Raw genomic sequence first — 13,460 nt, 5'->3', positions numbered from 1 at the left:
TGGCTTGAACCAGGTAAATCAATATCGTCCATCCGTCTCCGTTGCCTTGATCCTTAGGACAAATTTCTGTTGTACCTAACATCAAAAACAGCTTGGTACTGTGGTCTAGTTGGTCATGACATCTCGTTAACACCGAGAAGGTCCCCGGTTCGAGCCCGGGCAGAACCTCACTTTTTGCCCTTCAGAGAGCAATTCTTTTTTACCTAGCAGCCGCCTAACTCATGGGCTCTACAATGGAATTTAAACCTACAAGTCTGTATACGCCTCCATTTCGCTGCCCATACTTTTGGCTGCACGTTTGGCACATGAGTGTATGGACAGACAGGCGAATAACTTGAACTCCTCATGAGGCACCACCTATTACGCTGGTCGGGTATCAATATGTCCCGTATGATCATATGGCATCGGGGCTTGTGCTTCATCTTTCCTTTATTATGTTTGTGACAACGTCCTCCTGGACTGACAACATAGCGACCTATGCCGGGAAACCTAAGACACCCAGGGGCTTAGGGAATGTACATCACCTTACCTTGACACAACGAACTTAGGGTTGTCGGTACTGCGAGATTTTAGGGAAGGAACGTAGACAGCAAAGGACGAAGTAATTTGGACACCTCATCCAGGTCAGAGCTTAGCACTAGGCCGTATATCCTCGTTGTCCAAAAGCCTAGAGGACGCTTACATTCACTCCACAGTGGTAGGATACTTTTGGTTCAAGAGTGAAAGAAGAACGAGAGTTCACCATATCACGGTCAACACCCTCAAAACCATTTTGCAAGCTCCAACACCCACTTGTCCATCCCCAAGTGTCACTGTAGGCAAGAGAGAGTATATGCTTAAGGGATCTCGTAGTCAACACCGGGACCTTTGGAGATATTGCTCGCAAGAGAATTGATACCATGTAAAAGGTTTGTCCGCCCATCCAGATCCCAGCTTCTCATAGCTTCACGCACACATCCATCCTCCTTCCACAGTTCGGAATCGGCATGTCATATTGGAGCAACCGCGACATGTTGCCTTCTTAAATTCAGGCATAAATGATGTCTCGTTGTCACGGATCACCTTTTTAAGCAGCCAGAATGTTGATACAGAAGTCTGGTGCGCCCAGCTCCGGCAAGAGTACGTTGACGAGCACACTGAGGCCGAGCCTCAACGGTACTATTCTCAGCTACGACGCTCTCGAGCCGTCAATTCTCGAGCCAGTCGTAACTCTGTTTGCTCAAGCGGCTTAATAAGGCTACTAGCACCAATGGGCAATTGCTCAAGATCTGATGCAGCAGAACATCGTCAGTGTTGTTAACGATAGTGCCTGTAACTACGCCGAAATCCTTGACCAGGATGTCGCTTGCAGCTAAGTTCGAATATTTATACTGCTGTTGAGCTTAGAGCACACAAAATTGGTCTAACAGACGAGCGAACGCGTATTGGGTGATCCGTGACAAGTCGAAGTTCCGCTGTGGATTGCCCTTCCGCCCCTGTCGTCGAACAAGGGAACAGTATTGCTTCGGTGAGAAACCTTATGCATTTTTCTTTGGATGGAATGAAACTTACTGTCGCCCTGATAATAGCGGCTCTGTCATTGCTGTCAAATTCGCAGCCCCCATAGAAGTTTTTCGCAAGCAAGCTTTTAACCGACTCACCCAATGCGTTTAGATAAGTTGGGTCAGGTTCGAGAGCAGATAGAGCGGAGAGCAACGCACGAATCTGGTAAATCCGAGTATTAGCTGCAAAAGATAATGAGGCACGCTTTTATTCTAGCTGAAACATGTTTTTGTCTAGGAACTTCACGCAATATGCTCTGGCTGCATTAAGGTACAGCCCATTCGCATCACAGTATATGGCTCGGTTGAGATGGGCATTCTCTTAGGAGTGAACTAACCACTTAGATAGACTTTGAAGCTCTTGGCAAAAGGGACCAAGGTACTCTCATATTGGTTCTCGTGCACAGCGATCCTGTCTAGTTGTATTAATACAGCAACGTCTACTTGCATCCAGCGGCGTGGTACGGGATTACTAATCTTGGACCCTGAAGATCTCCCGTCAGGCCCAACCGCCCTAGAGAAAGCCGTCTCTTTCCAAGAAAGAAGTCAGTACTTCAATCGCCGACCAAGCAAAGAGCCAAAGGAAAAAGAATTCGCATTTCAATATCGTCTCATATTTCCCAACCGGAGCAAAGTCAACGCTCGCCCCCATCGGCGAATTATTCGCTTACCCAAAAAATCCACAAGGCGTTCAATAGTCTTGCAAACCAACCCAATCTAGACTCGGTTTACAAGCGAAAAAGGAAACCCCGTTGGAACTATCGAACAGCAGCTGAAAAGCTATCGACGAAAAGCACATGGCCAAGCCCGATAGAAATTTCCGATAACGTCAGGGGCAATGGGGTGTTTGACTTCGGGTAAGGCTTCGGGAGGCGGACGCCTCTAGACGGTATATATCATGGGGCTTCTCGTGTCGAGGATGGACTGTCAGGTATTGACCTCTACAATTGTCTTTCATTTAGAGCCTCTTTTTGGCTTATCCATTCGTTATTTACAGGATGCGCTCTGTCTCTGCGCTTCTGGCCCTGGCCGTTGCGGGTTCCTTTGAACTTGCGGCGGCAGGTAACTGCAAGCCTTCTTCTCCCCTTCAAACCGACAAGACAGCACAGCCTGCTTCGATTACCACTGGAACCGCAACAAAATCGCTACCTTCTTCACAAACTACCGAAGGTCCCATCATCATCACAAATGCAGTGACCAACGGCGACTTTGGAGGCTACGACCCTTCTGCCGACGGCGGCATTTACGCCTTCCAGGCTGGCGGCAATGCCAAACTCCTTCAAGGCCCTGGACACCCAGGCCAATCTGACGAGAGGAACTGCGTGCAGCTCAAGACGGGCCTCACCCGAAAGCGACAAACGCCTCCCGAGAACCCTTGGATTCAACAGCAGCTTCAGGATATGGAGCCTAGCGACTACACCGTTCGCTTCTGGTACGCTATCGTCCAGAACTCTGTCGCCGATACGTGCCGTATTGAGGGATACTACGGCAGCGAACAGTTTGGAGCTACGCCTTACTTCCCTGTCGTCAGCGATGCGGGTGACAAGTGGTTGGAGTTTGTCGACAGCATGGCTGTGACAACAAACAGCGGAATGATTCGATTTGAGCTTGTTTGTGTCAATGGAGGCTCAGCTGAGGCTTACTTTGATCAGGTCTTTGTGTCTAACAAGATCGGTGATGAGTGGGTTGATGGTATTTCGCTGTTCTTCCCTACTTCCAAGCACGCTGCTACCGTTGGTCCTTCTGAGGCCAGCACTGCCCTTCCTGTCGACACTGCTGTCACTAGCAGCGCTAACATTGAAACATCTGACGCCCCTACAACTCAGCTTTCGGAGGCACCTACAACTACGGACGAAGTCCCAGCAACAGACAAGACCACTGAGGCCGCGACAGCTGCAACATCATCCACTCCTACCGACGAAGACGAAGATACTCCATCTGGCCCCAAGGTCTGCGTCAAACTCGGTGCTGGTGCTGCTGGTCGAGGTTGCGCCAAGCGTCCTTATAGCAGCAAGCAAGGATACAAGCGGTTCGGCGGAAGCAAGATCACCAAAGAGCAATGCGCCGCCCTCTGTCTCGCAGATTCACAATGTATGAGCTTCGAATGGCTCTACTGGGGCAACGGCTGTTCAAACTCATGTAACCTCTTCACTGCCGAGTTGGGCGACATACCTACCAACGGTGGTTCCGATTCCGCTTGGGCATACGACCGAAGTTGCATTCACGAGGATGAATGCTCTGAACAGCCTGCCGGCACCGTCTGTGTCAACGTCAATGCTGACACCCCTGCCAAGTCCTGTACTCGTTTCCAAGGTGTCGCCAAGGCGTGCGCGAAGCCCTTCCTCACAGCTCCTACAAACGGACTGTGCGGTCTGACAAATGAGTGTCGAGATCTTTGCGCCAAGTACCCTTCTTGCAAGTCTTACTCGGCTACCTTTGGGCGCTGTAGTCTGTACGATGCTAGATCATCTGAGGTCGCGGAACCTGCGGATGCGTACAGCTTCTTTTACGATATGGACTGTCATGCTTGTGGCGCGGGCAACGCGTACTTTGATTACATTCCCCGTGGCCAAGATCCGGCTACTATGCCTGAGTGGACATGCCCCGTTGAAGAAAAGAAGACTTCCTCGCTACTGGCCACCTCGACAACCGCAAAGCCTGACGCTGCGACTACTTCCAGTGTTGATGAAATCACTAGCGCCAGCGCTGCCCCAACTGAGAACAACAGTATGATCCCTACAACTGTGCCCAGCCCAACTACCACACTCCCACCTGCCACAGTCTCAGTCTGTCCCAATGGTATCCCATCCCCAGGGTTCTGCTCCATCATCAACCCCGCCCCAGACAGAGCCCTCTGTGGAAAGCGTGGCTGGCCCCAGCTCACCGACGCCTACGGCTACGGTCTCGAAGATCGTCCTAACCAGCGATCCATCGAAGACTGTGCCGTTATTTGCAAGGAAGATCATGGGTGTCTGGCTTTTGGCTTTGATGATAGCCAGCCTAGACTCAAGTGTGCCCTCATCTCATCAGACTTGGAAGATGCCTCTGTTGCCGAACAGCAATCCGGATACAATGCCATGTGGTTCGATATGAAGTGTATGACCTGCATGATGTGTGGTGAGAAGGAAGATCCTACGCCTTCACCACCTGAGTTGGGCTGCCAGCCTCTTACCATCAACGCTGGCTGCAGATACAAGCAAAACGGCGAGTGGCCTATCGGTAGTAACGGAAGAGGAGTCAATGGCTACACTTGTCACTCAAACGGCAAAGTCACTCTTGGAGAGCCCTTCTCGGCAGATATCACCACCTGGCCACACCAAAAGTCCGAGATTCAGTGTACGGAAACATGCTTGCAGCTTGAGAACTGTAAGTCCTCGGCCTATAACACAGACACTAAGCTCTGCGAGTTCTTCAGCACATCTCTTCAGGACGCTGGGTACAGATTCCAAGATGGTAGCAAGATATGGTATAACGATAACGCATGCTTTGACTGCTCTGGACTGTGCAAGGAGCCTCAGTGGGAGGATCCCACCGGAACTGAGAGCATGTCTTACTTTCCTCAGCCTACCGAGACTCCTACAACTATGCGGACCTTTACTCGTTCTGTTTTCGAAGGGGCCATCACCACTGCTGCTACCACCACATCCGCGTCGGAAGGCTCGGTCGCTACAACTTCTAGTGTCCCGCAAAACGAACCCACAACCTGCACAGTACCCTCTGCTTCTCTCAGTGACAATGTCACCTGTGGTATCCCTGGTGTGAGCAACTCCGCCCAGTCCAAGATGATTGAGGGCTACACGGCCAAGCAGGTTGGATCCCTTGAGAAATGCGCCCTTGAGTGTCTGCAGCGTACAGAGTGTGAGGGTTTCCTCTTCCGAAAGAGCACTACTCTGTGCAATATTTTCACTGCTGGACCTGCTGGGCTGGAGTTGGTCTATAATCCAACATCGGGTGATAAGTTCTATGACAGGAACTGCTTCAAGTGTGTATCTTGATGAACTTCAGAGATGGAATTTGTCATGCCGCCTTGATTGAGACAGCTCAAGGGTTAGATCTATTTAATTAAACAATTTTAAAAACTTCTTTCTTATCAATCTTTCCGATCATGAACGTCAGACGTCAGCACCAAGCTTTTGTAATCTCCTTAAACAAGCGTTTGTAGCGGAGCGCTTAATCCACCTCTGAGCCAAGCTTTCATCAAACGCTCCACGTCATGTCATTCGATGTTAAACGCAATAGGCCCAAGAACATCTTGAAACGCAGCCAAGAGTTATTTCCGCCCAGACGTTTCATTGTTTCCACTGTTTTCCTCGAGAATATGGAGAACACTCCTCTTGGCGCCAGCTGCGCGAAGCTGCCCAGGCGGGAATTTGCTGTCCTCCAAACATAATCCTCGAGTATTACTCGTAATATTCTTGGCTGCTATACTTTAATCTTAATGATCTCCTAGCATAATGTCTTTGCTGGGGGATGGGTTGGTTTATATATATCTTGTTCGTCTGATCTTTTGATGTTTCGATAACTCACTCTCTTTTAACCACATTCTTTCTTGTTTTTACCTTTCGTTCTTTACCTTGTCTATCGTTAAACCGGCCGTGCCGAAACCGTCATCATGAAGCGATCCGTTCTCATCTCTCTCATTCCCGCCGTGTTGGGCTGCGCCAACATCAAGTCCAACCCATGCGCCAAAGCTGTCGCTGCCAACGTCGCTGGTTGCGCTGATGTGAACGATTCTTCATCTGTTCCTGAGTGGGCTGCTGGTTGCTCTATCAAGAGCCTTGTTAAGGAGTGCAAGTGTCAGTACACCGCCGGCGGTGATGCTGAGGCTCTTGCTCCCGCTCCCGCTGCTACTACTCTTGTTACTCGCGTTGCTTCCGCTGCTCCCAAGGCTACCGCTGAGGAGCCTGCCAAGTCCGCCCCTGCTGATACTGGTGCTGCTGCCGCCGGTAGCTGTAGCGCTGCCAAGGTTGACGATCTCGTAGGTTATGGGTATGGCACCACTGGAGGTTCCGGTGCGCCTGTTGTCGTCAAGTCTTGCTCTGAGCTCAAGTCCGCTCTTGGCAAGGGTGGCGTTATCCATATCGATGGCATGCTTGACGGTTGTGACCTTATGAAGGTTCCCAGCGATACCACCATCCTGGGTGTTGGCTCCAACTCTGGTAAGTAAACACCACCCAAACTGAACGACACAAACTAACAGACATCCCCTCAGGTCTCACCAACGGTGGTTTCCGTATTGTCAAGTCCAACAACGTCATCATCCGTAACCTCGTCATGCGCAACCCTCCCAAGGAGATGGACTGCATTGACATCGAAACCTCCACCTACGTCTGGATCGACCACATCGACTTCGCCACCGAAGGCATCGACGGTACCGACAAGGACTACTTCGACGGTCTCCTCGACGCCAAGCGTGCCTCTGACTTCCTCACCTTCTCATGGAACAAGTTCGCCGATCACTGGAAGGCCTCCCTGATCGGCCACAGCGACGACAACGGTTCTCAGGATGAGGGCAAGCTGCACGTTACTTATCACCACAACTACTGGAGCAATATCAACAGCCGTGCCCCCTCCATCCGTTTCGGAACCGCCCATATCTACAGCAGCTGCTACGAGGATCTTCCTACCTCTGGAGTGAACTCTCGCATGGGCGCCAAGGTTCTTGTTGAGTCGACTGCTTTCGTTAACGTGCGACGACCTATCATTACCAACCTTGATTCGCGTGAGGATGGATTCGCTGTTGAGAGAAACAACCTGTTCGAGAACAGCGAGGCTGCTATTACTCAGGAGAAGGACTTTACTCCTCCTTACGAGTACACTACCTCCCCTGCGGACTGTGTTTGTGAGCTTGTTAAGGCTAAGGCCGGTGCTGGTGTTATCAGCATTTAAACGGTTCGCATTCGCAGATCGTTGAAGGTGTGGATGATGGATATTTGCTGCCCATTATAGACAGTATTTAGACTTGCAACATAGACTCTTTCACCTCTTCAGTACCTAAGTTTCTACGTGCTTATGTGATATGAAAGACTGTAGTATCTGGTCCTTGGCTGACGTCTTGGATACATTCCATTCATACAACGTCTTTAAAGACCGGTATAAATCTGCGAATGACAATCAATTATGTATGGCAGCTAATGCAAGAACAAAGATCGATCGTCAGTACTGGCACCTAATAGAGTACGACGTAACCCCTCGGCCACGTGGTAGATTGAACAGGTGCAGATCCTCGGCTTCATCCGAGTCAATGTTACCATACACTACACTCGATCAGAGACGTGACTGCGAGTTGCTGGATTACTCGATCTGCTTTAGCTTTCACGACAGAACGGAGGGAATAGTATGCAGTGACCATGAACAGTCTGTCTCAGTTCTCTTCAAGCGACGCGCTAGTAAAGCGCAGCTTGGCTACTCTTGGCTGCATGTGTATCCAGGGACGTGACGCAAGATTCGAGAGTCTAATAATGGCGGTACATATGTAGTCTGCAAGAAATAGACCATGGACGGTGTCCTCATACTATGAACGTTCTTGGTATCAATCACTGTGACTCTATTTACAGAGCGTATAAATGTCTTTACTATCAAATCATTCGGCATTCCATCCCAACACCTCACCGGGAAAACTGGACCCCACGGCGCCGAAACATCGGACTTCAATTTGGAGTCATGCGGGGATGGTGTTCACAGAAATTGGAGAAACCAGCCATCTCAATAATGGAAGGCCGTCTATGCCATAAGCAGACTCTTTATCTTAATATCCACTCTGAATACCCGTCATCTTAATCATTGCCTTACCAATCAGAGCCTTACTCTTTGACCGGTTAAATACGTACATACATTATCTAGACTGTCTCGTATTAGCGCTCCGTTGGTTGCAGCATTCCAATTCAAGCTTTCGGGAGATTATCCAGACGTGGAAATAGTTCAGATGCATCTCGCAGGCAGCTATCTATTCCAGTAGCCTATAACTCTTACATGCAGACGGGTTATTACCCGGACAAGGAGTGTGTCACTCTGTTGGTAGGTAGAAAGCCACCGCGACAATTCACAAAAACGCCATACTGAAAAAATCGACATCGGAAAACGCGCCTCCGACAGCCTGGATAAACACAAGTAACCAACAGTGATACAAAACTGAAGTACCGTACATAATCCATGTAATGCAGTGAGAAATACGACTCTGACGGGTGGCTGCTCGAGCTGAAAGACCAGCCCTGCAAGCAAACCATAGACTCTCTTATCATTGTGAAGTGCAGTATGAGTCAGTAAGCATAATTACCTTCAACTTAAGCTTATGACTGGCCGTCGATCAGGAATGAACTACTGAGGGAATAGGCTATTGCGACGTGTCTTACTCTCGTAGACAGCGGATAAGACGGCATTCAGTCTTGACTGGGGTAGGCAGATCTTCATCTTTGACAATCCCTGCAGGGCCTAGACTGTCACAAAAGGTCCCTTATTGTCTTATTTTAGCCCGTGTTTTGAGTCCTGTGCGATCCTGAATATGCAGTCTTGTGGCTTTTCTTTCCGATAGGTTAGCTGTTGGTGGAAGATGTTTTATTCGTGGCTTTTATTATGTGTTTCATCGGGGGCCAACAGTAAGCCACTCACTGAGATCCAATGTAAACAGATGTCACAGTTGCAGAGAATGAACGTATTGTAGGAGCTCTAAACATGAGGATTGTTGAATTGTCAAAATGTCTAACAAACTCTAGAGAAACAGAATTTTCCAAAGTAACAAGCCTTCCAATTTTGACTCCATGCTCTTTCTTAATCGTGACCGTTTTTACCAAAAAATACGCTTCAAATATAAAAATGCGATTGTCTTGTAAGATGTTCTGCAAGATATCGCTTCCAATAACTTAAACAGTGTATCGGAAAAAGGTGGCGTTATCGCCAGAGTTCTGCTCCAACTCCTTCTCAGCGCGAGTGTAATCATGAGGAGCCTTGTGAGTGGCATCACGGCGAGCGTTCTCGCGGCGGAGGTAGATGGTCATGAAGATGCTGAGGATGCAGCTCATGGTGGTTGTAGCGACGAGAGTCCAGTGACCAGATCGGTAGTTGGGAGCGTCATCCTTGCGGTAGACGAAGCCGGAGACGGCACCACCGAGGTTACCGAAGCCAACGTGCATGGCAATACCGACACCGCGCTTGAGGGAACCACCGATGTTGTTGCCGTTCCAGGCGACACCTTGAGGAACGTTGGGGTAGATACCGCAGGTGATCATGAAGGCGGCGAAGTACTTAGCACCATGGGAGTCGACAGTAGCGAGGATGATGAAACCTATGATGCTACAGAATGTTAGTGAATTGGATCCTGAACAAGAGTGAGGTCAACTTACGCGACAATGCAGAAACCAATCATGTAGATACCACGCTGGCCGTGCCTATCAGCAGCGAAACCACCACCGATGGTGAAGAGACAGGCAACAACGTAGGGAGGGACAGTCATGAGCTGAGCAACCTCGTTGGTGTAGCCAAGAGACTTGACAATAGTGGGAAGGAAGATGGAGATGGAGTAAAGAGGAGTGTAGATGCCGATGGTGATGATCATGTGCACCCAGATCTTCCAGTCCTTGAGAGCATCCTTGGCGAACTTGATGTCAAAAGCATCAGAGAGGACAGAGCGATCCTCCTCAAGACGTCGAAGAACCTCTTTGCGCTCAGAGTCGTTGAGGAACTTGGCAGTGTCAGGGTAGTCGTGCATGACAAAGAAAGCCATGACAGCAAAGATGAAGGTGAGAAGACCCTCAATAATGAAGATCCAAGCCCAACCATCAAGACCACCAACACCATCCATCTCCATGACACCACGGGCGAAGAGACCGCCAAAGGCACCAGCGGCAGTAGCAGCGGAGAAGAAGATAGCCATGCGAAGACCGCACTCGTGACGCTTGTACCAGAGGGTAATGTAGTAGGTGATACCAGGGAACAGACCACCCTCAGCAAGACCCAGAGCCATACGCGAAGCAAGGAAACCGCCAAAGTTGTGAGTGATACCCATAAGGGTAGTGCAGATAGCCCAAGCAACCATGATGGAAGGAATCCAGATGGAAGGACGGAAGCGCTTCATGGCCATGTTGGATGGGATCTCAGCGGCGACGTAGAAGGGGAAGAAAACAGCGACGGCGATGTTGTAGTCCCACTTGCCCGTCATACCCAAAGCCTCTTCTAGGCCGGCGAGCTTTGCATTGCCGATGTTTGTTCGATCGAGGAATGAGAGGAGGTAGAGGAGAGCTAGGAAGGGGAGGAGCTTGACGTCCATCTTGCGCAGGAGACGCTTGGTGGCGGGCTCGTCAAAGACTTCCTGGGAGGCATCTTCGTGGAGAGAGACGGCCTTTTCATAGTCGACCTTTTCGGTGGAGGAGTTGTCTGTCTGGTGGGTTGCCACCTTGTTCTCGTTGTGGCCAAGCATTGTGGGCAATGAAGAAGATGATGTAGGGAGAGACAGAGATTGTCCTCGAAGGAAGGAGTATGAGAGAGAGGAGGAGACGAATGCTTCTGATCTGAAGAAGGGACCTGGGGGAAAACCTGGGGAAGGGTCAGGACTTTATACTGATAGACAGAGTAATAAGAATATAACGAATCCTGTCCCCACGTCTTTCCCCAGATCCAAGTAAGGACTGTGCGCTATGCCATTTAATCCAGACCAAGCCCTTTTCGCAAAGCCTCCGTAATGGTTGTCGGCTTTCCGCACGAATGGCAAGGGTCAAGATACAGTAGAGTGTCAAGAGAGAGAGAGAGAATGGCCTCCAACTGAACAAGGGGGGTTGTACTTGCATCTCCACTCACACCCATCCTTACCCCATGTCTCCATATTACAAGCTAGTGGACTGGGACTATTTACCCCATGCTTCTTGCCTCTCTCTCTATTGTTCCCCCGCCCTTGACGATGGCGACGAGACCGGACTCTAATCGCCGACCCCCAAAGACACCTTTTACTTTTTGCCAAGGAAAGGTCCACACTTGTCCAGACCTTCGTATCTTTTCTCTCGCAAGGGTTGGAGTTGTTGGTTGTCCTTGTCTAGTAACACAAACATATTCTGGCGCTGCTAATTTTGTTTCACCGTACGAGGATTTTTCTGTTGGTGGTAAACCACTCTGCCGATCTTGTACAAACAGAGAAAGTATCCAAGAGATTTCCAAGCTGTCAGCCAAGCTCGACAAAAAGCTTGATACGGCAGGGTATGCTTGGCCCTTGGCTTTGGGGTTGCCAAGTCGGTACTGGTCTAGTGGATAATATACGCTGTGCCGCCAACAGGATGGATCTCAATCTGCTGCATTTGAATGGACTGCGTGGCTTCGACTTTCCCATTGTCGTTCACTATTTCACAATCGTCGATCTTGTTCGAGCATCGTGTCTCGTGGGCGATCTCCATTACAGTAACAGGTACAGTGTAGCCTACATCGGTAGAAATTACAGTGAAATGAATGCCCTGAAGCCGTGCGCCCTCCTCCAGTCAGGCTGAGGCCAGCATCACGCGTAAGAACGCGAATTTGCCGTCTATCCCGAGAGGCGCACTCGTGAATGGGTTGCGTTGCGACACATGGCATCGCACCCTTTACATTCAGCACCGAAATCTGCAATCAAGATAATGTTTGCCTGTGAGATTTCGTAAGATGCAATAGTAAGATGCGTAAAGGTCTAGATTCAATGCGTCGTGTAATTAATTCCCAGGGACGAGGTTCCATCCACCGCCAACTCGGGACTGCCCAAGAAACCGTGCCCAGACAAACATACATTTCCCCAAATTTCCAAGCAATACCTAACCCTAGATCTACGATAGGAGATGTCAGATTCATCAGGGGAACAAGACAAGTCCAAGAGCCTCATCTCATGAAGGGGGCTTGCCTCCAACGGCTTCGGCTATCGTGACAGCCGTAGTTCACGTCGGATCAATGGAAGACGACCCTTTTGGACTTAGTCTCTTGTTATGGTTAAGTTTAGAGATGGACTTGGGACGCCACGCACATGGCAACTGAGGGGAATGGAAGAGGTGGGAGCTAAGAGATAGTGTGAAGGGTAAAGTAATTGTAATTGTTATGGTGATGGTTGGTAGAGTCTCCGTAATCTCTGTCTAATCCTAGTCCATGCGGGGTCCAAACTTGGACTGATTACCGCGCCTGCATGTCTCTTTTACAAGGGGGTCTTTAGTGGTCCGCCACTGTTTTACTCTCTGTAGTTGGTGGTGCTTCCACTTTCTCCATCGACCGGTCGACTCCCGAAGTAATGGCCCCATCTAATAAGGACAAAATCTGGGGAACGGAAGATGAAGGGACTGTAGATGTTAGATTCCGGGGAAAGAAGCAAGATTGATTCTGGGGAAGCCTGTTGAAAATACGGGGTGCATTTTGGCAGCTCGGTTTGTGTCCGTTTTGACACTTACAGTGATACTCTGTGATGGCTTCACTGAATGGTGCAATTATTGGAGGCATACACTGCAGTCCTCCGCACGTCCGGTGCATTAGTCGTCTACATCCTCGGCTAAAGCAACATTCTCCAAGTACTCTTCTCTCCTCTTACCGCCTAATCGTCTCCCCCAAACTTGGAGAAGAGACCCGACTCCAAAAGGTACACTAAGAACATGGAGGGCTGCAGCACTAACGGGACGTCGTATCCCAGCCAAGATACAGTTTGTTGAGCAGGATAGACAATCTCTTCTAATCACATGGCAGTCCCTCATTCTAGAAGTTAAGCTTGATAGCGGTATCCACTGATCTCCGGCGCCAGCGTTCACTAAAGACCGGTAAATATTTCGGATGATGACGACTCTAGGTTATGTCTCTGTTTTGCTGGCCATCCATGCTATGAGGCCATATTTTGAGTAAATGGTCTGAGGATGAGTCAAGTACAGACAGAATCAGAGTTTTCATCTCATGGATCTCTGTATGTCTCATCTCAATCTCTCCCCTTTGGTATTG

At 49.5% G+C, this 13,460-nt stretch overlaps 3 protein-coding genes and 1 non-coding gene across 4 annotated transcripts; 3 read left to right on the top strand and 1 right to left on the bottom strand.

The window, feature by feature from the left end:
* Positions 1-94: 94 nt before the first annotated feature.
* Positions 95-168, top strand: B0J16DRAFT_t330. The gene has a single exon. It is a non-coding gene; the product is annotated as a tRNA-Val (tRNA).
* Positions 169-2,100: 1,932 nt separating this feature from the next.
* On the top strand, positions 2,101-5,621 carry B0J16DRAFT_350093 (uncharacterized protein). The gene has a single exon (XM_046129003.1). It carries the CDS (start codon positions 2,540-2,542, stop codon positions 5,534-5,536), a length of 2,997 nt encoding a protein of 998 aa, XP_045977764.1. The 5' UTR covers positions 2,101-2,539; the 3' UTR covers positions 5,537-5,621.
* A 532-nt stretch (positions 5,622-6,153) lies between these two features.
* On the top strand, positions 6,154-7,430 carry B0J16DRAFT_405805 (pectin lyase fold/virulence factor; the record flags this gene model as incomplete). The annotated part of the gene is made up of 2 exons (XM_046132923.1): positions 6,154-6,700; positions 6,754-7,430. 2 exons carry the CDS (start codon positions 6,154-6,156, stop codon positions 7,428-7,430), a joined length of 1,224 nt encoding a protein of 407 aa, XP_045977763.1.
* Positions 7,431-9,198: 1,768 nt separating this feature from the next.
* On the bottom strand, positions 9,199-11,224 carry B0J16DRAFT_365181 (major facilitator superfamily domain-containing protein). Its single transcript, XM_046129993.1, has 2 exons — positions 9,881-11,224; positions 9,199-9,830 (listed from the first exon to the last, which is right to left on the bottom strand). Exons 1-2 carry the CDS (start codon positions 10,951-10,953, stop codon positions 9,401-9,403), a joined length of 1,503 nt encoding a protein of 500 aa, XP_045977762.1. The 5' UTR covers positions 10,954-11,224; the 3' UTR covers positions 9,199-9,400.
* Between the last annotated feature and the right edge of the window lie 2,236 nt (positions 11,225-13,460).

This window comes from Fusarium flagelliforme, assembly GCF_020744385.1.
Source record: "Fusarium flagelliforme strain FIESC 12 MPI-CAGE-AA-0113 chromosome Unknown B0J16scaffold_8, whole genome shotgun sequence".
Lineage (NCBI taxonomy): Eukaryota > Fungi > Ascomycota > Sordariomycetes > Hypocreales > Nectriaceae > Fusarium > Fusarium flagelliforme.
Note: the sequence above shows the minus strand (reverse complement) of the source record. Positions and strands in the feature narration are given on the sequence as shown.